General features: G+C 40.3%; 1 protein-coding gene across 1 annotated transcript; it reads left to right on the top strand.

The window, feature by feature from the left end:
- The first annotated feature begins 857 nt into the window (after nucleotides 1-857).
- Nucleotides 858-27,388, top strand: arrdc1b (arrestin domain containing 1b). The gene is made up of 8 exons (XM_026297157.1): nucleotides 858-1,031; nucleotides 15,900-16,010; nucleotides 19,895-19,945; nucleotides 23,986-24,140; nucleotides 24,526-24,708; nucleotides 25,143-25,319; nucleotides 25,998-26,460; nucleotides 27,241-27,388. The coding sequence occupies exons 1-8, from the start codon at nucleotides 914-916 to the stop codon at nucleotides 27,303-27,305; spliced, it is 1,323 nt and encodes a 440-aa protein (XP_026152942.1). The 5' UTR covers nucleotides 858-913; the 3' UTR covers nucleotides 27,306-27,388.
- The last annotated feature ends 188 nt before the right edge of the window (nucleotides 27,389-27,576 follow it).

The raw sequence follows: 27,576 nt of genomic DNA, 5'->3' as shown, positions 1-27,576 counted from the left end.
TGTATGTTGCATATTTTTAAATTATTTTGTTTGTAATCAAATTCCAACGTAACAAATATGGGGTCAGCAATATTTCAGCATAAAGTGTGGGGGGAACTAATGGGCAATAGTGGCTCAGCAGATCATTACTACTCTCCAGTCAGACTTATTACAAAGCAGATCTGCTGTACATTTCTATTATAGGATATAGATATGTACTATTTCCAGTTTTTAAGTATAATAGAGGTTAGCAACATCCTCCCTATTATCATTCTGAGAAGAACAGCAGCAGGGTAAAAACGTACAGCGTATTACAGGATAAAGACTAGTTTTTGGATAAGGGCATGTTTGATCTGGTGCTCAAAAACCTAGTGATTCTGTTTATTTTCTAAACAATGCAGAAACCTTATTTTTATAGCCTTTATAAAAATCTTTGGCACAGAATTGGTTTAGACTTATGGCTAAAAGTGTCTTCCAATCAAAAGGTGCTACAACAGGCCTCGTTTTCTCTTCGTTATGCTGAAAAACGAGTGAGCATAACAAAACTGACATTTGTACCACATTTGTGCCTCTGCTACTGATTTTGACTTTCAGGTGGGTTACCTATCAAAGTAGACCTGGGAGGTTTGAAGAGCAATACATGTTTTTAAATTTCAGGTACATCAATTTTCAGCTTGTGCACAGAAACGATGTTAAAGGAAAATATAACTGGACTTTTTAAAATGCATGTAATATAGTATAATATATAACAATATATTATACTATCAGTTTTTATGCTGCAACAGAAGAATTGACCCTAGATGATCCTCATCATGACATTTCCACTTCCATTGACTTTCGCTGGGTGACGTCACCGGGCGGGGGGGGGGCGGCAGGTGAGGGCAGCACCGTGTCCTCGGCGCCTTCAGTCGCAGAGCCGAGCGGTGGCGGAGTCATGGGGAAGCTGCAAGAATTTGATATCACTTTTAGCAACAACAAGGTGGTTTACGGTCCCGGGGAGTCCATAAGCGGGACTGTGAAGATACGGACCAGTAACTCGCTGCATTACAAAGGTAAGATGTTTCCACGCGGGGACGTTTGTTTTCTCTTTTTTTTTTGCCAGCGTGTCTTCCGTTCACCGGCGGGGTCAGCGAAGCGCAGACAGGCTCGATGTAAATAAACTTTTCTTGTTGACGGTGGACCAGGCGGAGAACAAAGCGCCGTGTGGCTGTTTTCTCCTCAAGGTTTGCTGGCTCGTTTAGTGGCCGTGTGAAAATTTGGTGCGGACATGTCGGTTTTGTCTCGCCGGGAGTGTTTCCTCCCGTGGACGCTTTTGGCTGCAGTTGTCGGGCCATTTCATCTGGTTGGTGCTGCTCGGTAGTCAAGCCGTTTGAAAGCCACATCCCCAAGTTAGACCACATCCTGCTTGTTACGACATGTTAGTTCCATGTATTGTTTTTCACGAAATTGTTTTGGAGGTGATGAGAAGCATCCAAATAAAACCAGGACAACAGGTGTTATATTAGCATGTTGCTCATGAAAAGTGTTTTTCTGCTGATGAGTCTATTCGTTTTTTACGGTACGGAAGGAAATTCAGAGTTTTTACTGCCAACACCAGAGGCCAACTCGTAGAAATGGTTAATAATGCTGATATCGTCTTGCTGTGGAAACACAAACAGATCCCAGTGTGTGGTGGAGGGCCGTGTGGGGAGTCTTCTGGCTCCACACTTCTCATCTAGAGTCTCTGTAACGTGCAATGATTAAAAAAAAGTTGATTTTTAATTTTGGCACCAAACAAAATTCATGTCTAGTCATCAAAAACAGCAGTGACAGGTTTATATAGCACAGTATTTTAGTGTAGCATGTGGGGATCATACAACAGTGGGACACCTTTTCCATGTCCTTCATTAAAATGTGTGAAAATAACATGAATTAGCCCAGTTTTGTTTATTTAGTTACTGAAAGAACAGTTAATGGGTTGAGATCTTCAGTTCAATGTCTCAGTGCATATTTTGCCATATTCTGGCGGTGACAGCATTTCCATATAGTGAGATTAATTTCCCACAATGCACTGGCTGACCTGAAGCAGATGGTGTTACAGCAGAGGTCAACGCTCCTGCTGATCTCTGTTACGTTGTGAGCTCACATGGCTTGTAGCTCGTCTGTACCTGACACTTTATTTCAGATACACCCTGCAGCATTATGCTGTGGTGAATGACAGCCCTTGGAGCATACAGACAACAGGACAGCTTCTCCAAGTCATTTGAACAGCTCAAAGTTATTGGAGAGAGCATGTGCAGTGATGTCGTTGACTGAGGGTTTGGATCAGCAGCAAAGACATGAACGCTGTCATTTACTGGTGCTCTGTCTACTGAGTTTCACTTAGCTGTAATTAGTAAGAAGCCAAACTTCACACCTGCAACAAATGTGTGAAGACAGACTATGGTTTTATGGTTTTTCCTGTGTGTATGTAGTGCACTCCCATGCTGTGGGTTGTTTTTTGACATGTGGTGTTTTTGAAAATAACCACTGCGACAGAAGAGGGAGTCTGAATGTGCATGTTTATATTGCTGTAACTTTGCATAGTACCTGCAGTCTGTTTGTCCTGCAGGCTGGGCAGTAGGGGTATTTCTTGATACAATCTTTTAGTTATCCAGTGACACCTTTTTCAAAACGGAAGACTCTTTGTGCTGGTGACTACACCCACTTTAACGGTAGAAAGAGTTCAGTTTCTCTGTTTTCAGTTCACTCCACCTTTATTCTCTGGCAGGCCACAGATGCTTCTTTGTGTTTGTTGCCTGTAACTGTCATTTTTCTGTCGCTGAACATATGTCCCTTGGTGACACTAAAGCTTGCTTTGCTGTTGTGTGTTAAGAAACGATATACAAGATGCTGTTTTTGTCAGCTCATGTCCCACTGGTGAAGCTATTCCAACTCAGGAGACCTGGACTCCATCCCAGGCTTTCAGTGTGTCCGTTAATGTACTATGTAAATGCTGAGGCTGCATTATGAGTCCAGTGACATCACCCCTCTCGACCATGGCCGCTGATGACTCCATCAATCAGATTGCTTGAAACATGCCGCTGTTGGGGATATGTGTTCATGCCTGCTTTGTTCATTGTGAGCATGATTTTTGTTTGCTAAGAAGCGAAAACAGAGGGGTTGGTGGATTGTTACTGTAAATCTGGGAACTTATTGTTTAAAGGCTCAGAACAGGTTCTTGATTTGATAATTTTTCTCCATTTATTTTGTGATGAGTGGTCAAATATCTAAGAAACCAGTTCCCCATACAGCATTTGGAATCGCAATAATAATGCGGATTAAGGATGTCCACCAATGCAAACAATAAATATCCCTTTGAACTGAAGAGTGATTTCATTCTTGATTGTTTAATTAAGCAGAGCACTAAAATCTGGCCACCAGCCATTCACCTTGACCACACATGGGACTAATGTAGTGCCAAAAATAGTTGGCTGACAGAACAGAAAGGCGGTCATCAACATTTCTTCTGGTCCTGTCAGCTTTCCCATTTCTTATCCATTCATTGTTTATGACAGCTGTCTCCCACCCAAAATCTACCATGAAAGGCATCCTCAGACATGGGATGTCCTCATTCCTCTTTTTATAATAATAATTATAAGAATAATGATAGAGTAGTGATAATTAAACCACAACAATAAGATAAGAATAACCTTTATTTGTCCCACAGCAGGGACAGTTACATTGTCACAGCAGCAAGTAAGGTACAAGATAAAATTAATTATACATACATGAATGCATATACATGCATTATCAATAATTAAGTTAGTCTGTTGTGTTTCTATGAGATTATGGGAATGTGTGTGGCATCAGCCCCGAGGGTTTGGTTCAAGTTGAGCTGGGTAAAAAAGGGTTCATGTGTTGGTAAATGCTTCTATATTTCTCTTATGGGTGGATGTTGTATTCTCTGTTAAAAGGTCCAATGATTTGTGTGCAGTGATTTATTTGTTTTACAGTTTAGAAAGATTGTTTCCTTGGCAGTAGTTGTAGAAAGGAGGAGTAGATTTCTGTATTTAATTGGTTGATGGTGGACTTATATGATATTACCAAGCAGGCAGATTGATGAGGAGGGGAGGATGGTACAGCTCAGTATGGTGGAGAGTTTCTCTCTGACTGCTAGCCAGAAGGAGTGAACTGGTTGGCAGCATCAGAAAGAATAGAACTAATCACTGGTGCTCCCCAAGGTGCATTGTAAAACCCATAAACATTTTAGCTTGTGTGATGGGAGTCCTGTGTGTCATATTGTAATGTGTAAGTTGTAGTTTGTATTGCTGGTCAAGGAGAAAGTATTATTACAGATTTCCTTCCAGAAGTTGGGGGTGGGGCAGAGCTAGATTGCTTTATCATAACAATCTTAGCACTGTTATTGTTTGTGTCTGATAAGACTTTATAGAGCTTAGATATTATTTTGTATTTTCATCAGTTAGCTTGGAAGCCTGTAATAAGTTATTGATTATATTAATCTTTGTTTTAATTATACATTTTAACTGCTGATACTGTAGAGTACTGCATCCCCAGACAGTTTTAGCAAAGAGTACCACTTATGAATCGTATGTGTACAGTTACCTAGTAGTATGATAAAATAAATACAGAGGGCTAGTAATAAACAGATGCTGGCTTTCTGAGACGCTGAATATTGCAGAGGCCAAATTCACACTCACTGTATTATTGATGATGGAGACCATTAGACAAGATTTCTATTGATTAGCTTCTTTACTAAGACAGTTGTATTAGCAGAGTCATGAATGCGTGAATGGCAGTACACCAGTAAGCCACGTTTACACATTACTTACACATGGTGTTGATCATGCTCTAAATGATTTACAGCAAACTGAAAAGTTACAACAGCAACACAGGAAGTAGTTTGTCCTCAATGTAGTAAGGCAACCATTGTGATTGGGCTGATGGATGGGGGTGTCGCAGATATAGCTTCTGTATTGACCTTATTAACACCATAACCATGGTGTAGATTCTTCATTATTAGTGTCCTCTTCTCCATGTATGCATTTCAGAGCGTTTGAATCAACATTTTGTTGGTGATTGTTAATATCGGTTCAGTTTCGTCTGATTTTATAGAAACTCTTTCAGACTCTTTTAAACTCTTTACAGATCTGGAAGTCTCAGCCTGTCTGTTTGGTTCAGCCTCCTGCCTGTTAGCCCAATGCACAGTGTAGTTACCTGATACCAGAGATGTTGCTTTATTGACTCTGTTTCAGTTTATATGGACATTTTTCATGTGGGCAATACCTCTGTATTGACACTTCCAGTGTCCAGCACTCTCAGAAAGAAAATGAAGCTTTGTGACTGTATGGTACAGAGAAATGAGTCACTTTAAGTAAAAATCCATTTGATCTGTCGTGACTGGTTGTGGTTTTATTTATCTTTTAAGACTCTCAACTGTATTTCTACAGTAACCTGACTCTAAAACAACATAAATGAGATATTTAGGCATGTAGTTCTTTTGCATCTCAAGAGACAGTGATGAGTCTCAGCTTATTTTCACAGCACAAACGTTTATTGTAACCCAATCATTGTCTGTGGCAACACAAACCATCGTCTTTATGTAAACAAGACTAGACATCTAGTCAGCTCTACATGAAGCTGACCACAAGCAAACACACACACTCACACTCACACTCACACTCACACTCACACACAGACACACACACCATTTGTGCCTGTGAATTGTCTTATGATTTTCCAGTATCTTGCATTTTTGGCCTGTGGTTTGTAAATCACATGCCGTTCACTTTTGTCAAGCCTTTGATAAATCTCACTTCTGCTGCTGTAGTCAGCAGATATTATTAACTTACACTGTTATTTCTTGGTTCAGTTTAAATGTCACTTGAATGAAGATGTCTGTGTTCTTCCATGGCTGTGGGTTTTATAGATGTGCTGCTTGTATGCTGGACAAGTTCTTACGTGTACACAGAAATAATCAGTTCACAAAGAATTTAGTAAAGACAACTCATGTGAGAAACCATGGGGAATATAATCACTGAATACTTGATGCTGTGATATGTGTTGTACCGTTTGTGAGTGCTGTATTAACAAAAGTAATTTACATGTCTTCTTAAAGTTGAGGGTAACTTCTTTAAGCAAAAATAAGGCTGACAATATGGCTGCAATGGGCTGAAGCCATGTGGCTGATACAATGAAGATTTAGGGAAAATTTATGTACCTGACTGATAACTTCACTGCAACAGGACTGATGTATCCTGACACTTATGCATGGTAAATGAATCGGAGTATTCTCTATCCCCAATAACACAATCTTCTGTTGCAGTAGTCCATGTTTGAACTGACTTGATGTCTAAAATCAGCAGCACTGTTACCCCTTAACCCTCTCTAGTGTCTTCTTGCTTCAGTAAACCCAAACCTAACTGGAACTGGTGAAGTATTTACTGCAGTTTCATCTGAAAATCAAAACAGTATCCACAGGGGAAACAAGACCTGCTTTAGATTTGTTAATTCTTAAAGGAATGTAAGTTTGCCCATTACTTAGCCCTTCTGGATCTATCATGACCTGAATGACTGAATATCTGTGCAGACTTTTGTCTGGAAATGTGTTTTGTTAATGATTTTGTCTGTTCTTTTGTTTCAGTAACAGGGAACATAAAAAGCATAAGTAAAGACTAAATGGCCACATGTTTTTTATTTCCTTTTTTAGGAGTTCTTCCTTGTTTTGAAAGGCTGTTATGGCCTTTTCACCATTTTCCTTTTTGTTTTGTGAAGCTGCTTAATCAGAATTTACTTCTACTCGTTTTACGCCTTCAGTTTGCATTGTATGCCTGTTATAAAGACTTTTCAGAATAAATGATCTTCAGCTGAGGGGTTTTTAGTCAAACTTTGACGTCTTTTGTCCTGAAATGAAGAATGTGAAACATGATGACTGAGTGACAAAAACAGTGACTCAGACATGACTTCATTTTCTCTATTGCCTTTTAGTGTGGGAGGTTGGCATTGATCCACAAGTACATCATCGGTCAGTGTACTGTGCTCCATGGAAGTGGTGCATTCAGTCGGAAACCTTGGCACTGGCTGTGAGCACTCTCCTTGAACTTTGTCAAATGAATCATATTTAATATATATATATCTATATATATATATAGATATATATATATTTTGCTGGTTGCTTAGGTTATCATCCCCCCCGATAAGCGCACACACACACCCCTGACCTCTTAGACACTGTCCCACTTTCTGTGCTATAAAATGTGAAAAATAGCAACAGCAGCTTGTACCACAGTACTGTGACACCTTCTGTGGGAATGGACCAAATATAAATTAGTGCCTGCTAAAGAACAAACTAAAGATAGACAACATATTGTACTGGTAGGTCGTCACCACTAATGTGTTCATGCAAGCTCAAGTGATAAATAGATTATTTCAGTACACTCTTATTTTAAAGATGCAGGGATCAGACTGAAGGCTCTAACCTCTTTACTTCTCATAGTGTTGCTTTTAAGCTGCATTTACTCTGCACTCGGACTCAGTCAGCTGTTTTATACTGTGTGCTACAGGATACAAACAGGAAACAGAATACAGTGAGTGCCTAGCCTGTGAAGATAGAGGCACATCTAGCAGCTTGTGAGCCAAGGACTAATGATTGCAGCTTTAACCTTTTGTGGAACCAGGTTAATCCCACTGAAATACAGAATCATGATTTCTTTAAAGGAAAACTTTCTCATGCAAAGTCAATTCTATAAGAACTTGAAAAAGCTTTTCTTGAAAGCAGTAGCAAAGCAGGTCATGGTTTTTGCTAAGAGGGGTGAAAGCCTGTGAGGTGTTGGAGAATGTGAAGCAAGAAACCACACTGAATAACTCACTGGAGGACACCGATTATGTCCTTTATTGTCAGCATTTAGAGGTGAACTTGTGTGTGTTTGTGATATGTTCTGTTCAATTCAATTCTTTAGAAACCATGAGACGTTTCTCCCATCATTTCCTTTTTCCTGCATACTGCTCTGTCCTTCATCAATTACTCACTTTTTAGATAAAACGTTTTCATTTGACATAGTATTAAATGTTGTGATGGCACTTACTGGCATGAAACTACTGGAACAATTAACTTATTAAATGATTTGTCAAATGGCAGAAAGCGAATCTGTATTTTCATTGATTTAATCACTCTGCTGATCACTCTCTGTTTCCGGTCAGTCATGCTGCTTTTTTGTTTTGTCACTATAAATGGGTCATATAATTTTTGGTTTTGGACATTTGGTTGAACAAAACAAACATAGGTTAAACAGTCAGTTGGCCAAAAAACTTATCAGTAGACTATTTGATGTTGGGAAGGGGCATTAATTATGCACACCTATGGTATTGTTATGTATAAATCTGATTATTTGATAATTCCACAAACCTGTATATCTTCTGCTTTTTTCTTCCATTGCTCCTGCTGTCATTCTGTCTATAATTCTGACTTCTGTCTCAAGCTGTCGTGCTGTGGTTATGAAGACACCCTGCTTAAACAAGAAATGGTCTGTTGGCATGTGTGTATGCATATTGCATATTTGTGAGTGGCCAGAAGCTGCAATATGTTATAGTTTCTTCTTCCTTGTCAGGATTTTAAGCACAAGCCCAAATGAGATATTGACATTCTAGCTTTGCTTTCCTAATATGGTTTTCTGGAAACCCCAGGCCACCTGTGTCCAAAACACACACTGTTAACTAAGCCACTCCATGTTGCCCTTCAGCTCATGATAATAGATCCTATGTTCTGAAAGATCACTGGTAGAACACTTTATTATATGTTGCTGATGAGTCAGATATTAGTGCTGCCAAGCTCCCCACAGACATTAGCTACAGAGGTCTGAAGGTCACTATTGGACATCAGCTGAATATGAATTACTCAATGACTAATCAAACAGTCACAGCCAATGACTAAATATCCTTCTACCGTAAGTAAGTGCCATTTTACAAATCACAGTACAGGGCACTTTATTTAAGTAATTCATTAATAGCCAGCGATGTGATCCATATGAATCCCCATATGTTTCGTATGGATGAAAATGGAGTTGCTAACACTGAGCGAGTGTCTGTAACTCATAGTTAGGTTGCCCTAACTGCATTGACTAAGGACTGCTACAACTGTATCTTGTTCTGCCTTACATTTTTGAGGTTTTTTGAATATCTCGGCCATTAAACTTAGTTTAAAGACAAGTACTGAATCATGGTGCTTTGTATCTGAAACCAGTAAAATGAGATCAGGTCAACTGAGGACACTGCTAATTGCCATTAGGGAGAAGCCAATGCTCAAATGCAGGTCTCTGCAGACATAGATTCTATCAAAAGTGATCCTAAACTCACACAGAGGCAGTGTTTATACATCTTAATTCCACAGCCCACATACAAATGTCAAGATATGTCTTTTCTCTTGAAGTCTGTCTGGAAACTCTGGCATGATGGGTAAGCAGTGGGGGAATGTGCAGAGTACAGATTACACATCTGCTGGTAGTTTTATGATGTAACTTCTGCTGTGATAAGCCTCTTACACATGCATGCAGACAGAGATTTGTGTGTGTTGTACATGCACATCTATGCACCTAAACTGGAACAAACAGACACCATTAACTGATCAGTGGTGCAAAGCTTGACAGCAAGGTTACAAGTGGTGAACATCAGTGCTTGTGTTGTTTTTGGTATGCTGTATTTTTTTTTTTACCTCTTTAGTAGGCATTTAAATCACAATTCGTGTGTCCCAGTAAAAAATTGCTAAGTCTATTTTCATGACACTTTAATGCATTTAGTTTTTATTGATAGAAAATCTTGTCGACAGCAAGTATAAAATAATTTTCGTGATATGTCGATATTTTCTCTAGATTTTATTTTTAATAGTATGAGTTAGCACTGTTCCTGAGTGCAGTCATCATTTCCCAGCTGTACTTATATTTATTACAATAAATCACATTCACTTGACAGATGACCTATACAGTAATCCCATACAATACAACACATCAGACTCAGTATCTGGTTTTTAAGTGGGAGATGTTGGATTACAGCCTCCTTTGGCTTTCAGTTCATTCAACTTTTTTTGGCCGAATGTGTGTGTGTATATGTGTGTGTGTATATATATATATATATATATATATATATATATATAGAAAGTATTAATGCACAGCCTGACCACCATTATATATATATATATATATATAATGGTGGTCAGGCTGTGCATTAATACTTTCTCTCACTGAAGCAGGTCACAATGCAGCATTCTTGTCTGCTGCTGATCTTACTGGGAGGTAACTCAGGACATGTCTGAGTGAACAACCCAGGCTCTGTTCTGCTACTGGGGATTCCCTTACAGTCAGGAGTCGGCTAATAGATCATAAGATCAGGTGGCTGTGTTTGTCATGTCTCACAGTGAGGCATTAGAAAGGAGATGAGAGGAGATGGTGGAAAAGTGAGAGGGGCTAATTGTTTTCAGCACTTAAAGATTTAATGAAGGTCGGATTACTCAGCTGCCCCGTGATGCAGAGTGAAGGCTGTGATCTTTTAGAAATATTCAGGGAAAGGGAGAGTGGTTCTTTTGTCAGATCTGTTCTCATGTTGTTCATGATACTTTTTGTTACAAGAAAGTATCGTCTCCCAGAAAACAACTGTTCTGTCTGAAGGTTGTGCATGTTGTCTCTCCATGAAGAGTACAGGATGGTCTGTCCATCACAAATAACCATTTTTATTTGACATTTAACCCGAGTTAAAATGACTTTGTTACTGCCATAAGTGGGTGGGGGTGATGTTCTGTGCCAATTAAGACATACCTAATATTTCTGTCAGTTTTAACCAGTGAACTATCACACCTTACTAGACCACAGTTTTAGCTGCAGGTTGTCTACAGAAGCTCCATTAGTTCAGACTTATCTCACAGTCACTGCTTCGGGAGTTTCCATGCCTCATTATGCTGGAATGTATAAATGACGTCACACAAGCCTTTTGGTCCATGTTAGAGAAGTCAAGTAATTCGAACATGCCTTTTCTGTCATTCCTGACCCACTTCAAATGAAATTCTAGTTGGGTCTGTTTTGTCTGAGAAGTTGAGGGTTTTCTCACTCTGCTTTGTTCTTGTAAAGGGCAGACCTTAAACCAACACACTGAGCCTCCTTTGTGCTTCAGGCCATCAGCTGAAACTGGACTCAGTGTAATCAGTGTAAACACTGAACTTATCTGGCCAACTTCCCTCATGTATCCCAGAAAGCCCACAAACTCATGTACTGATGCAATAGGCAGCAAGCACTGACTAAATGTTTTTTTCCCACGCATTTTCCTGGAAAACATCTGTAACTATCTGATGTATATCTGTAACTGTTTTTTCAGTCAATATTTGTATATATGTGTGCCAGTGTGCAGCTAGTGTTTTCTGTAAATATAAAGAAAGTTAATGACTTGGTGTGAATAAAGGAAAAAAAATTTGAGGACGGCAGTTTGGGGAAAATGTGCTTGAAAAAAATATTGGCTAAATAGTTAATAATTACTTAGAGTATCAAAAACACCTTCAGTTATCTTACTACCAAAAGGCAGGTATTGTTTCAGCACTAGTACTATCTACCTTCACACTTCAATCAGTTCAGATATGAGCATGATAACAGGGAATTCCTGATATACAGAAGAAACAAAAGAAATCGATATAAAGAACACTTCGACGCAAACGGGTGTAGTATTTCCTCTCTAGGGTCTGTCTTTGTCAGCTCATTGCGGTAAAAACAGGATATTCTTTGCAGACGCAATATGCCTTCAAACAGATAATAATCTGCCTTCACCTGCCCAGCTCCTCCACTTACTTATGAGCACCACACCTAACCCTTGGATACAATACAACACAGCAGTCATGTTTTAGGCAGCCAGATGTAGAAACTATCGATTACATTCCTGGATCTGGCTGCCGACACAGTCTAATGTAAAATTCAATGAGTAGTAGTACCAGGATCTCCTCCACCTCTCATTGAGCCGTGGAGAGGGTCTGGACAGACTCCAGTATGTCTGCAGCAAACCCAGGCAGCTGCTGAGTCAGAGCATGCTTCACTGCTGTCTTCCTTCTCCCTACTGGGTGCCAGCCTCCCTCAGCCTGTGGTTTGTTCAGTAGAGAACTGGCCTCTGGCATAGATTCCTGTGCTGGCACCTCCAAGGTGTGATCAATAGCTGCTGGTGTGAGGACAAGCTGGAAGCTGTCAGCTTCAGAAAACTAAATGAAATCTTATGAAATGAGTTTACACTGAAGGATTTCAGACCTGGGACGTTTGTAAAGGCCTTCTTAAACTGGGGATCACCGATTTTACATGGATCTGAAACATTATGGATTGTTTTCTTTACCTCAACTTAAAACTGACTTGAGTGGTTCAGTGAACATGTAATAACATTTTAATAACAGCTATTGTGGTTTTCCCAGTTACAAAATCAGAAGCAAAGACAAAGGGCAGCCCTGTGATGGGTCAGTTTGTCCAATCACAGTCTACTTACAATGGTACCTGTTCCAAGTGGATGGCTCAGGACTTGTCAAACCACATTTACCTGACACCCAAATCTGTGACTCACGCTACCACACTTGGAAGAGATGAAATTAACTTAAACTGAGGAGAAAATTTTAAACTTACCACCAACTTCATTGGTGTTCAGGGGTCTTCTGAGTGATGCCATCACGTCACATAACTAAACCCATGAGATTATACCTAAAAATGGCCTCTTATCTTTGTTTTGCCAGATGACATTTAAGGAAATAGATCTTTGCGGAACAATGTTCATTAGATACTAAAAATGTTTTTAAAAGGTCTATCATGCAAATACTTTTCCAGGCTTATCTTGAGTCTTGGAAAAATATGCCAAAGAGAAAACTGAATGATTTTTAATAATGTTTTATCATTTTACCAGCAGTTGTCTTCATTAACTTTGAGGACAGTTTTACCAAATGACATTTTACCACTTTGGTTCTACAATATTCTGCCAATTTTGTGTTTTTCATACAATTATGAACAGGGATCATGAAAATGATGTGAAATGAACCTTTTAAAACAATATTAAGCCGTTTTTCTTCAAAAATATAAAATCAGTTGCTTATTGAAGTAAAAATCTAGGCGTCACGTCACTGACCCATGTACGTCGCTGTCCACATAATAGATGAAGCAGGGTCTTGGTGCAGTAGATTCACACAGGTTTAAGATCATAGACGAGCTCTGCAAATATCAGATTCTGACTGATGGAATGCTAGTCAGACAACACACAGCCAAGGTTGGGTTTAGGTTTTGTACTTTTTCTTTTTGGACTTTGGGGTTCCCGTGGTGAAATGTGGTGAAACATCTTTATGTCTGTCTGAATGTCTCATTAAACACACCACTCTTGGTCCATCTGGCCCCATGTGTCTGTGGAGAGGTCGGCCCATTATTTAGCCACAGCAGCCCGTCACCATTCAGCTCTGCTGCTGCTGCTGGGGATATTAACAGATTACCCCTTTGCTGACCTTTTTATGGGCTAAGCTTTTCATTTTTCCACAACAGACAGCTGTAAACAATATCTCCTTGCAGCAATGGCCCCCTTCCCTGTCATATTTGTGTATTTTCCAAATTTTTTGTTGCTTGTGTGAGGTGTGAATGAATCCTGAAAGCTCACAGGGTATTATTCTCCAGTGTGAATGAGGCAGATGGCTGGAGGAGCATTTTGGGTTTAATTAATGACCAAATAAATGGACATTAGTTTGCATAGCTGAAGGGCACTGTTCTGTTTTTTGAGCTGCAGATTTTAGTTTTTGTTTTTTACCACTAGCAGAGGTCCCTCCCTCTTCCTGTACACCATGCCAGCAGTCCTGTCGGTGTGGAAAACTCAACCATCTGCCACTTTGAGAGTGTCTGTGTGTGTATTCTGTGATGCCAGCACAGGATCCTGCGTGGGGGCGTGAGCTGTGGTTGGTCAATCTGTGGCATGATTTTTTTTAAAGTTTTTTTTTTTTTTTCAATCAGTCTTGATTTTTTTTGTTTTTTTTTGTTTTTAATCAAGCCATTCTTTTTGAGAAGTCATGAAATCATGTCTGAACTATGGGTGTCAGAAACTGTCATGCAGGGTTATCCAAAATGACAACTGCACTCTTGTTAAACTCTTTCTAATGTAATTAACTGTAATGTCCCTGTTTATGGGAAATGTTACAAATTAAATGGCCAGACTGTTTTGTATATTGGATTGACAGGATATCTTCATCAATGTGAAAATTTAGACTATAAGTAAAAGATTTTCAGACATGGCTGTAGGGATGGTACAGTTGGTGAGTGGCTTTTACCAAAATATCAATCACTCCATGAAGATGAATTTTTACTTTTCATCTAGTTTTGCCATCAGGTCAACTTTCATTTATCTAGTAGTTTGGTCTGTGACCAGCTGTCTGCAAAACTATTGGCATTCTTATTGGCCTATGCATTGTTTTTAGGGTTGTATTAATCAAAAAACAGTGACATGATAGGGCCCCACAGTAAGACAGTGTACATGTAAAAATGTTAACTACCATATTACCCTATTACCCATATTACCCTACACCTATTATCATAATAGCATTGTTACTGTAAAAGTGTGCAGAAAGAAATTCAGGGGTTGCATTAGGATCATTGACAAAACATTTAGAACGATACATAGGCCTATCTGTCTTGTCTGCTTTCAAAATACTGAAATAATACTGAGGCTGGGCCATCTCTGTTTTTAATCCTCTGGCTTCTGTCAGATTTAGTGTGTGTGTCTGTGTGTGAGTGTTTGCCATCTTGGGGTTTTCATTTCCTCAGAGGCAGATCAACAGAGTGACAAGGGTGATAGAAAGAGGAGGGCTGATACACAGGAAGTGAAGCTTAGTTTACATTGCAAACCTACAGTTCTGTTCCTGCTGCTCACTTCAACATCTTTTTTTCCTCTTTGGTGGGCCATCGATGTCTGCCAGAAGACATACCCATCAACCTGTGAACCAAAGAGTTTACGGAGTAAAAATAATCCTATTTTATTTAAATCAAGCCTGAGAAGACAATAATCAATTCCTGTACCCTAGGCAGCAGCAGAGGAGAACATGTGACTTAAACAGTATGGTATCATGCACTGTCAGCAAAAATTACGGAAAAAAAAAAAATCTCCAAATGCATGTCGGCTAAAAAGCCATACTTACTTCTCTTAGCTTGAAGACTTTTATTGTGAAGAGCCATCAAAAAACAATGAAGTGAAAATATTGTAATGTGATGTCATTGCTTTTTTTTTTTACTTTTTGTTGTGGTGCTCTGCTCAGTTCAGGTTTTCAGGAGTAAACAGGCGAGAGAGTGTTGGGTTCAGGTTCAGTTGGGACCAAAAAAAAAAAAAGCTTGTTTTTGTGCAGCTTTTTCATTCATTCATTTAATCCTTCTGTTCTCGGGCTGTTGCATCCTCACATGCATTGTCACCATTACCATCCCAGCAAAATGCAAACCTAAGAGTCAAACACGATAAGTGCTGCAATCTAAACCAGTCAAACCATCCATAGCTTTATTCACAGTAACCTCTGAGTGCTCCACGATAACCTTCCTCCTTTTCTCTGCCATCTGTTGACAGAAGCACCATTCTTTGCCTTTTCTAGCAGATTATTTACTACTACAGCAGAATGTATGGGACCACAGCAGCACAGTCATAATGATTTAGTGAGGTGTCTATTCATGACTCATTTTGATGCTAATCAGTGTATATTGTGCTGTTGGTCTGTATTTTTACACTATAGTGGCCAAACTACTCAGAACCAAGCCGCTGTGTTCACTTGTATTTGTACTATGTTACCAAAATAATTTGCAGATTAATCCATGGTAGTTCTCATGTGATTTTTAATGGCCATGTTGGACATTTCTCTGTAACCCAGCAAACATGTAAAGACCTTTTTGTTTTCAGGCAGTAGATTGACTCTTTCTCTCCTCTTTCCACAGCTATAAAGGTGAACTGTCAGGGCTCATGTGGGATCTCCAACAAACTAAATGATGTCTCATGGACTCTGGAGGAGCAGTACTTCAACAGCACGCTGTCTGTTGCAGACAAAGGTGATGACAGTAAAGACCTGATGATTTTATTTTTAGCGTATCTGTTGGTGGCAGATTTAGTGCAATTACTGAACAGTCCTCATTGTAACTGATACTGCAGCTACCTGACTAGGGACCTGAATGTGTAGGTTTAACATCTTTATTCCAGGTTGAAGAATCACATGAATATTTTTGCTTATTTGATGCATATACAGATTTCATAAGCAAATACTTCAGTGTACTTGACTTTCATCTGTATTTGTCCAAATTATAAAAAAAAAAAAACCTAGACAGCTTGCTACTTGCTACATAATATACAGTGAATAGAAACCATTGGCTGCTTGGACATTAGGGAAAAAAATAAAAAGAAGTTAATTGTCCGAACATGGAAACATACTAGTATCATCCTTCAATAGTACAGCACATTTCTTGACAGACATCCTTTAAATTAATCAAGCTGATAATCTCGATCCCCTGAGAGCATTGTAATGTCACAACGTCCACATCTCTGTCAGAACAGCACTGATGTGACTGAAGGCTCCCACCTTTCACCTCATTTGTTTTATGGGAAACCTGCTGGCACAGGCTTAATCTCACGGCAGCAGATTTTTTTCAGCCCGATAGTGAGGAGTTAAAGTCTTGGTCAGAGTAACAGTCCCCTCCGGGGATGATCCAGCCTGCCTCTCTGAGGTGAGCTGTTCAATAGTGTCTGATGTCTGCTTCACAGAGAACAGGTTTGACTTTCTCCTGGTAGTATCTTGGTTCTATCCTGCCTGGCAGCTCTGAGGCCCTGCTCACCTGTGGAAACCAAAGCGGGGAGCATGATCTTCCATATTTTGTATGTGTTGTGGATACCACCCAGAGCCAGAAGCTGAAATGTGCCGTGCATGTGTGAAGTCTGTTGTAAATGCAACGGCACTGTTGCAAGCAGTAGAGCATGTAATCCCACTGGTTAAACCAACAAAGCAGTTCAATGTTTAGCTCTCAGGACTTTAACACATCAATTTATATGTTACATACACTTGATATTTTGCATTGTAAGATACTATCATAAATTTTTTCAAACCCAGGTTTTTCGTGCAGGTGAAAAAAGTGTGAAGTGAGCCAAACTGGAAACCCTAAAAAAAAGTGTAACAGTGGTTGATCACTTGTACAGAGATAGTGTGTGGAGTCTTTTTCTGGTCCCTTCCGATTGTACTTAGATCCGTATACCTACCTATGCCAAACCTTTATAGTAATGAATACAAGAAAGATAAGTTTTATCAAAAATAACGTCATGGTAGTTAATCTGATTCAACACCTGTGGACACACATCCAAACACAGAATATATTGTAAAACACCAGGCACACTCCAAACAGACGAGGACATAAATAATTCATTACACACCCTCCTTCTGTGCTCCCTGTTATCTCTGTCATTTCTCCGTATCCTATTCTCTTCCAAAAATGGGTTTCTGTGCCCCCAGGGGGTTAGGAGCAGCACAGGGAGAGCAACACAGGAAGGCTGACAGAAGACCACCCCACACACACACACACACACACACACATACACAAACTTACACAAAATAAGCAATGCTCACTGGGGCTGACTGATAATGTGGTATGCCACAGCTGCTTGACAGTTGGAGGACTGAAGACCAATAATGTTAGCGGCTGCTTTTCATCCTGTCACTGTTCTCTGTTAATCACCTTCAGGAAATAAGTAGCTCCCTCCCACTGCAATTTGTGGTTCTACTAAAGACACAGAAACTGACAGGTTTATATTTAGTCCATGCATGGGGCAGGCTCACTGTAGCATTTCTTGTTTTCAAATTTTTTATTATTCATTAAAACATTCAGTACTTGTTTGTCATCATGTTTCATGAGAAATTGTTACATAAACTATACACGCAAATGACATTTCTATGCAAATGTGCAGCATAGATAGCTGTGTGCGCTGTAATGAATTCAGTTCTTAATGTGCTTCACAAATTTGATACTGTAATCTTATTTCTGAAGTCTGATTTAGATATTATTTCAAAACTGGACTGTTCGGTTCTTAATTTTAGTCAGTAGGTTTCTGATGCTTGGCCTGTCTCTTCAGTGTAAAAATATAGTTTATTCATTATTATAGTTTTATACATTATAGTTAATTTGTTGTTTGTTTGTTAATATTTAAGTTTTTAATAGGTCAGAAGGATATTTAGGTATGCTGAGGCGGAACTTTTTCTGTACAATCTTGAAATCAGCAAAGAGGCAGCCTGGTATTTTCCTTTATGATGTTTAAAAATATTTTTAAAAGTTTTCTGTCTGTGTGCACTGTGTTGCAAAAGCATAACTCGCTTCTCTACAGTTCAGTATATAAAGCAGCTGTTGCACCTGCACAGTGCTGGTTTAGAGCATGGCTGCTTCCTTTAGCAAGTAAACATGATGCAAATGAGCACGCTCACACATACACAACCTGAGTAGTTTCCCTCAGGAAAGTGAGACTAATGGAAAAAGTTGTGTCCGTCCCTAATGAGGTGAGACATGTTGCTGTCTGGAAGAATTTAATTGGGCTGGCAGCTCATCTAGAGAATTAATAACCAGCTTTGATAAAGGTGCTCTCCGTGTGGCAGGGGTAAAAATGCCTTTATTGGTGGCTTGTGCTCTTGTTATCAATTAAACTGAGCTTATGAAGTAAACAAGTGTGCGTAATTGATGCAGTAAGAATCAAAATTTGAATGCTAATGGCTGATGACAGGTATTCAGTATATGTAGTGAATAAAATGAGTGCCTTATTGTAAATATTGGTGTTGTGGCAGTTGCGTGACTAGAAGATGACATTCCACTGGCCCTGTGATAACTTCCAAGATGTCATTTTAGTTACAGTACTGATATACCAGCAAACACGCATAGTAGATGCATGGACTAGATTAGATATGATTTAAGATATTTTAGGGTTTGAGATATTTATGAAAGCCTATTGGAACAACTGGGATCCACTTTCCTGGTTCAGCATTGCTTTCTGGGTGGGGTACTGCAACCAGCTGATATTCTATCTGAGCACTGGAAACAGTCATAATAACCAGATGATGTGTGAACAACTGAGATAACAGGCTGTTTCATAGATTCAAATATTTATTCACAGAAAATGTACTTGTACAGGGTACAGGGTGTGCTTTATTCCACTTGTCAAATTTCAAAGCACTTCCTATTCAGATCCTCTAAATGCCACACAGGTTTGCTTCAGGTTACACCATTGGCCAAAAACATCAAAAATACAAAGTTTGCAGACTAATAATGTTGTACTTCAGAGGGTTTTCTCTCTCTTCAGCATTGCTGCTTGTTAGAGCTCTGCCCTGTTATTTGAAAGAAAATGGGTATTGTATTTTTCTGTTAATGTCAGCAAATCTTGTGAAAACATGAAACCCAACTTTGAATGGATCCTGTTATCTTTGTGGCATTTGTTGATTATCAGGAAAATACAGACTATCTTACCTGTAAAAGCACAGGTGTGGCACAGCACTGTTGACCTGTGTTGCACTGCTCTCAGTCTTGGGTCGATCACTACTGGCCTCACTGTTTGTAAATCATTGATTACCTTTGCTGAGAAATGTTTGAGCTTCCTCACGTACATCAGCTGATTGGTTTCAGTTGCTAGTTTCACTTACTGCAAAAAAACATCTTGGCTCAGCTGCCTTTGAATAACGAAACATGTTTTTCTCAGAAACTCCATCCCCCTGGGAACTTAGAGGAGCCCTACAGCCATGATGCCTCACCAGGACATCTAATTTTGCTAAGGCATATATAAAGTGCAAATAAATATGACCACACACACACACTCCATGAATTATCGCTATGTATGCACCCATAGCTGTCATGTTCATTTATTATTTTTTTGGTGAGTGTCTGTTGTGTAACTTGAAAACTTTCCCCTTTTACAGGAATTCTGCCTGCAGGTGAACACAGTTTCCCCTTCCAATTTCTCATTCCGGGTGAGTGTAATTGTTTCAGCTCGTTTCCCTATCATGACCGGGACATTCTTCTATGTTTCAGTAATGGTCACATTGACCTGCTACCTGCTTTATTGTTAAGTCCACATGACGTCAGGGAAAGGAGCTCACAGGTGTGAGATAACCTCAAATACCATGGGACTTGTATTACAAGGCATTCAGCTCTTTGCCCTGACACACTAAAATATGTGATTGAAGATAAGTGAGAGGAACATCCAAGTTGTCCTCGACGGTGCAATGCCTCTGTGCATTCTTAATGTGACTTGTTGGACCACTGACAGTACACAACAAAATCACAACCATGTAAATAATACAACAAACAGCTAAACATACTTGGCACCTGTGAGACCACAAGCATAGTGCAGTGTGTGTCTGGTATCTTTCATTCTCAGGCGTGGGCTGAAGCGCATGGGGGAGTTGGGTTATTTTTAGTTCCCTCTCCTGTTGTGCAGTCACTGTTTAATTGGTCTTCATGCCCCCATGCTTCGCCCTCCCCTGTGTTCAGCCCTCAGACTTGAAAGCATCATCACAGTGCATGTTAACTATCATGTAGTGATAGGTGGTCAACGGAGAATCATGTGTTGTCTACTGCCCCCATCTGGTATTACTAACAGACTAACGTGCTCTTCTATATCCTTAGAATACACTTAGAGCAGTTAAGGGCTCATATTTATAAGCATCTCAGAATCACTCATAGGAATTATGCTGAAAATTAAGTTAGGGCTGAAAATACTCCTACCTCGGAGTAGCACTTAAAAGTAATCAATGAATCCTCCTACTCTTACTTTCAGCGAGGAGTACGAGACCTCCTAGGAAGTGTGTGCTCTCACATTACAGTGTGTACAAGTACTTTCTTTAGCCTAAAGGCATCCTTTACTTCCGGTGTCCACCACCGGGTTCAAGGAATGCTGCCGCTACAGGCTCCAACGACCTTTCGGCCATTTCAGCAATGGAGGCACAGAACAAAGACCATTTGGACTCGATGTCCCCAGCCTCCCTTGGGATGTGTGAAAAGCTCTGTGTGACGTAGGATTTGAAGGCGTCTTGTATAGGGGACTCTGCTAGACATTCCCAACGCAGCCACACTATGCATTTGGGCCTGCCAGGTCTGTCGAGCTTCCTCCTCCACCTGTGGATCCAACTCGCCACCAGGTGGTAATTAGTTGACAGCTCAGTCCTTCTCTTCACTCGAGTGTCCAGAACATACGGCCGGAGGTCAGATGAAATGACTACAAAGTCAATTATTGACCTACGACCTAGGGAGTCCTGGTACCATGTGCACTCATGGACACCCTTATGTTTGAACATGGTGTTCATTATGGACAGGCTGTGACTAGCACAGAAGTCCAATAACAGAACGCCACTCGGTTTCAGATCGGGGTGTCCGTTCCTCCCAGTCACATCTCTCCAGGTCTCACTCCAAGAAGACCGGGTACTCTGCACCGTCATTTGGTGCATAAACACAAACGACAGTGAGAGCCCGATCCCCAACCTAAAGGCTTAAGAATATAACTTCTCATTCACCAGGGTAAACTCTGATGTGCAAACATGACAAGCTAAGCTGGGGAGCTATTAACAAGCCCACGCTAGCCTGTCATGTCTCACACTGGGCAACGCCAGAATGAAAGAGTGCAGCCTTTATCAAAGGGTTTGGTTCCAGAGCCAAAGCCCTACTATTTCTAGTCAGTACCTCTCAACCTCCCACACAAGCTCAGGCTCCTTCCCCATTAAGCCTGGCCAGCCAGACTAACTCTTTTTCTCTTCCATACAAAGAATTAGTCTAGAATCTCTTCAGTTGAGATCGAATTCCTGGGGACAGGCCAATAGACGCAGAATAAACCAGTCAGAAATGAAAGATATGATGCGAGCAAAGCAACAGTGAGACCAGTGAATGGCGTACACTGGAGTAGAGAGGCTAGTGAATGACTGTTGTTTTTGTTGTAAAAGCATGAGAATACATGGTGTTATCACCTGTTCTGTACATATTTTTAAACAGAGTAAACAGCTGAAGCCAGTTGTTGAAAGATTTGTGGACGTAGAACTCACATGGAGAAACGTTATGAACGAGTCATGCATACAGCCCGCCCCATTGCCGATAAATGCCTGTGATTGGCCCAGCTCATTTGAAGCCGGAGAAAAAGAGTCCCTAATGCAGGAGATCCAAACCCACATTCTTTTGCTAAGAAAGGAGTGGGTCTGGCTGGTCCCTTCTGCAGGTGGCGGGCCCACAGAATGTAGGCCCTGCGTCTTGTCTTCGGGCTGTCTTGTCATCCCTACCAGGATGGAGCTGGTAGGGTTTAGAGGGCTGTTGGTCATCCTGTGGATGTGCACAAGATTTTAATTCTGGAGAATTTTGTGTCTTTGTGAACAAAGTTGTACAGGAACTGGCCAGCTGATAATGCCTTTAGGGAGAGCCAGCTCTGTTATCTTGATTTGAAAGATGAAGTGTTGTTCTAGGTCTGATCATTTCTCACTGAGGGAACAGAGACATTCAGACAGAAGTAGGAGGCACATGCTGATTTAAATTTAGTGCAGGATAAATATGGTTGGTTGACCTTGTTCCAAAGGGACATGAAATATGACTTGAGGATGAGAAGATGCACCGATTGACCGGCCAGTGATCGGAATCGTCCGATTTTCCGGATCGGATTTTATCTGATTCATTGAAGAAAATATTCCTGCATATGCTTTCATTACAGTTCTTTAAAAAAAAAAAAATGGAATCGGCAGGTCACACTTACTGAAAAATCGGAATCGGCCAAGAAAATTGCAATCGGTGCATCTCTTTAAAAAATAAAAATAAAAAAATACATTTATTATGTTTATACGTTTTAATATAGAGAGGTATAAACTTTTTGTAGACTAGCCCCTGCATATAACCATCCTTGTTTTTAAAAAAATCAATGTCCAGTAAGAAGTTGTTTATTTGATTCCTTAAAATCCACTTTCTCACTGTTGACCTCTTAAAATAAACTGTCACCTGTGATACATTTTAACACATGAGCCATGAGGAAGGGTTTGGATTTGGAGGTGTTATTGGCTGCTAAATCCAAATCAGGGAGCTAACTGTTAGACGAACTATGTAAAATGGCTACATTTGAATATGAAAAATACTGAAATACAGTTCTTGGGCACAGAGGCAGTTAGAGCTGAATGCTAACACATTTCCCTTCTGAAACGTAAATGATAGGGGCTGCCTGCTGAACTGAAGATGGGAGGTCTTTGTCTGAAGCCTGGAGCTTCAGTCTGCCCTCTGTCTGCCAACAACATAACAAAGCAACAACATCCTGCTTCTCCTGGTTAATTATTATTGACAGCAGCAGCAGCAGATTTGTCCCCGGAGCAACTGCCAGCCACGCTGACATTAACATCTGAATAAGGATCAGGGGAAAAAAGGAACCCATTAGAACAGTCAGGATGAGAGTGTGGCCCAGCTTTTATTATGACAACACATTAATCACCTTTATGTGCATCCTTTTGGTTATTTATATGCAGATTGTTTGAACAGATCACAATATCAGACAAGGTTTTGTGTCATATGTCCTTGAGCTACATGAGTGTCCTTTTGCGTTTCAGGATGAAATGTGTAGGAGTCAGTGCGATAGTGGTTGCATGATAAGGAATTTACACACTTTTTAAGTTTTAACAATATAAAATGAAATGACTTTAAATGTTAGCTTGATTAATTTTGCTTCTGCATGCAGTGCACATCACCATGCTGTTTTTAAAGAATGTACATGAAGTGACATGAAGTCTTTTGGTGCAAAACAAATCTCAGTTAAATCTGACTTTTCTTTTTTCCTTTTCTCATTTATTTAATTCTTTGTCGCTTTCTTCACTTGATAAGTGCATTGACCTTTTCCTTTGATGATGCTACAATGTTTTGTACGTGCAAAACTGTAAAAACCCATGTCTGTGTTAGTGATGTTTAATGACAGTATACCTGGAAGCAGAACTTTCATGGATAACTCCAGAGTTAAAAGTGACATCAGCATTGTCTTTTCCCTAATTCTTCTCATCAGCTACCGCTCCAACATCTTTTGAGGGACCCTTTGGGAAGATTCTCTACCGTGTGAAGGCAGTCATCGACACACCCCGCTTCTCTAAGGATTATAAAGCCCAGAAGCCCTTCTACTTACTCAACCTGCTCAACCTCAATGAGGTGACTGGTATTGAAGTAAGTGTTTGGTGCACAAAGCTGCCTCAATTTTCACCTTGATTCTCATTTTATTCTTTTAAAACTTAAATCTTGCTGTTGAGTTCATGCTGAGTAAATCTGGGAAAGGCTTGAAAAAGTTTTGGATATAATCTGAAGATAGAAAGAGAATAGGGGACTGAAAAGCTATAATGTATCTACTTATTTGATCAACCTGTGTCTTGGTCGAGGCTTATCTGATTTGATGGCAGAGTAGGATATAATTTGTTTTTTCATTTACTGCCCTGCCTTACTTACTTATTCACCCTCTTCCCATCATGCCAGTTCCCTGATACTCTCAAACTTATCAGGGAAAGATTATCAGAAAAGCATCAGTTACATTTATCCTGTGACTCTGTCTTTGCAGCAGCCGAGTTACGCTGTGACCACTAAGAAGTTCAGCTACCTCCTGGTGAAGACAGGGACCCTGATGCTGAAAGCTCGCAGTGACCTGAGGGGTTACATCCCTGGTCAGGTCATCAAGTTGGCTACTGAGATCCACAACAAATCTGGGAAGGACACAGGATGTGTACTAGCCAGTCTCATACAGGTTAAGTATTGAATACACTCAGTAGCAGATTATAAAATAAACAGAAGAAAAAACAGCAAAGACACCCCTGCAGCTCACATCCCTGTGCCTTCATAGTCTTTGCCCTATTGCCCTATCTCAAAAATAATTATTATGAGCACAGTCAGTTTTCCCTCTGAAAATGTCCATTTTAGACAGTATTGACCTTCAAGGGATGTATCATATGTTTCGACTGGGTTTCTCTGGAGCTTCCAATGTGGATATAATCATACATTCATTGAACTAATCCTGTCACATAAAATCTCTCTGTACCTCAAGATAACAGTAATAGAGGTTTGCTTGATCCATTTCAAAGTAACTTCCCCTTGCGCTAAGCTAGAAGTGGGTGAAGTGCTTTGAAGTCACTGTCACATCTCATTTCTGTTTTTTTTTTTTTTGTTTTTTTTCCACACCAGAAAGTGACCTATAAGACCAAGCGGCCCATGTTTGACCTGCGGACCATAGCAGAGGTGGAGGGAGCCGGAGTGAAAGCAGGAAAACACGCAGAGTGGAGGGAGCAGATCATTGTCCCTCCTCTTCCCCAGTCAGAGATGGCTGGCTGTAGCCTCATAGATATTGACTATTTCATTCAGGTCAGAGTGTGTGTGTTTTGTGTGCATGCCTGTTAATAGACTAAGTTGATCGTAGCTTTGAGTTTATCCTGCAGCTGTTGAAAATCATTAGACACACTTGTCCGCTGAGCTTCCAAAGTTAAAGTTTTGTTGTTTAATACTTTAAATAGTGGTATGTACTGAAAGAACAGACACAGACAGCATAATTTAATATTTTACACTATACATGCTGTGTATGCATGGCATCTATTGTAGATATGCTTCACTGCTCCATTTTCAGGTACCTCTGTGTTTTTTTTTTTGACAGACTACCTCTTGACACACTGATGAATAATGTGTTTACTGTATAAAAACCACAGAATGATAATTATTTTGTTTTGATTGTTATCAAGAGACATGTCACTCAATGGTGGGCAATGGTGTGAGTCACTGATGTGTTTTTGGACAATAGAGCTCCATTACACAGAAGATTAAGATATATAATAATACTTCAAAGTAGGATCAATTCTGTGTTGGTTGGAAAGAAAAATAAAAAATAAATAATCAGATATCATATTCTTACCACTTTTTTATTACCCAAAATTCACACAGATAAATCCCTTGTTTAAAAAAAGAGTTTTGTCTCCCAGATGAAACTGCAGCCAGAATAAAATCTAATTGAGGCCTGTGCTCCCTTCTTAAATTGTGTTTGTGTTACAGGTATCACTAAAGTCTCCAGATGCAGTTGTCATCCTGCCCATTTACATTGGGAACATCGCTGTGAACTTGTCTCCATCGAGGTCCATGCCCACCAGTCCAGACTACCATGGTGTGACCACTGCACCCAGTGCTACTGGGGTGACACCCAGTGCCCCGCCAGCAGAGGAGGAGCCAGAGGAGGGGTTGTGTGCAGGGGGAATGGCCAGCGAGGAGATTCCCACAAAGAGTCACTCTCAGCAGGATCCCTCAGGTCAGCCGGTCACCATGTCACCCAGCGCCTTCAGCCACGCACCGGGTGCAGTGCTGCCTCCCAGCCACAGACAGCCCAATGCGTCTGCTCCATTGTTCTGTGTGTCCACTGGGGCCACCATACCTTTCTTCACCGAGGGAAATGTAACCCCTGTCCCCACGTCCTGTTCTCTCATTCTCCCTCCAGAGTACAGCAGCTGGGACTACCCTCATGGTTTGTTCTCCACACAGTCTTACACTCTAACACACAGACAGACACACGCACAGATGCATTCAGGGATACAGACAGCTAGGGCTGCAGCTATCGATTATTTTTGGAGTTGAGTATTCTCCTGAATATTTCAGCGAGTAATTGGATAAGATAACCTTTTGCATTTGGAAACAATAATACTATTGGGTAATGCATGACAAGCATGACAAACCGGCAGGTTACCTTGAAATGATGTTACCTTGTGCCGGCTGTGCTGAGTGAGCCTATCTGGTTCACAACTGGATGCTTTCTGTTCAGATGTTGAAGCACTGACGAAGTGATGTTCTGGTTTGCCTGTGCTACTTCACAATACACACACTGCACCATGTTGTCATCTTTTTGAAGTTTGAAATGATCCCAAACTTTACATTTTCTGCCTTTTATGAACAGTTTTGCTCTCTGCCATAGCACCAACTTTTGATACTGAAATGTGTTCTCCAACAGTGATTTCGGGCCGTGTGGAACAATGATTCCTAGGCGGAGCAGGTCCGATAACACAAGTTATCGTAATAAACATTTTTTGTATTTGAATCCCTTGAGTTCCTCGAGGATTCATTGCAGCCCTACAGACAGCATGAGTTTGGTGTAAGGGCAGGATAGATATTACTATCACAGCTCATGCTTTGAGTGTTATGTTTTCATCACAGTCAAATCGGGCAGATGTGCCTGAAAGTTGCCTGAACTTCAGTCTTTACAGTGAAAATGGTTACTTAACTTGACTCTTGTTTTGTGTGTGTGTTACAGAGCCCCCACCTACTTATGAGGAAAGCTGCAGTAGTGCCAACTCCAGCTTCAACAGTAGACAGTAGAGAAGAATGAGGTGGTAAAGCATTGTGGCCACACCCACCCACACCTGTCTGTACTTGCCTCTAGACAAATCAGGACAGAGACATGCTGGGTGAAAAAAAATGGGCACATAAAACGGCCCTACCCCCTACCACCACCATCTTCACACCCACACCCAACCAAGATTGTTTCTTTGTCTTGTAATAATTTTAAAAAAGGGATCCTTTCTTATATTGAATATAAGAATTTTCATTTCACCTGATTGACCCCGCCCCCGGCTGTTGCCAGACAGAA

The sequence above is a fragment of the Mastacembelus armatus genome, chromosome 12 (genome assembly GCF_900324485.2).
Source record: "Mastacembelus armatus chromosome 12, fMasArm1.2, whole genome shotgun sequence".
Lineage (NCBI taxonomy): Eukaryota > Metazoa > Chordata > Actinopteri > Synbranchiformes > Mastacembelidae > Mastacembelus > Mastacembelus armatus.
Note: the sequence above shows the minus strand (reverse complement) of the source record. Positions and strands in the feature narration are given on the sequence as shown.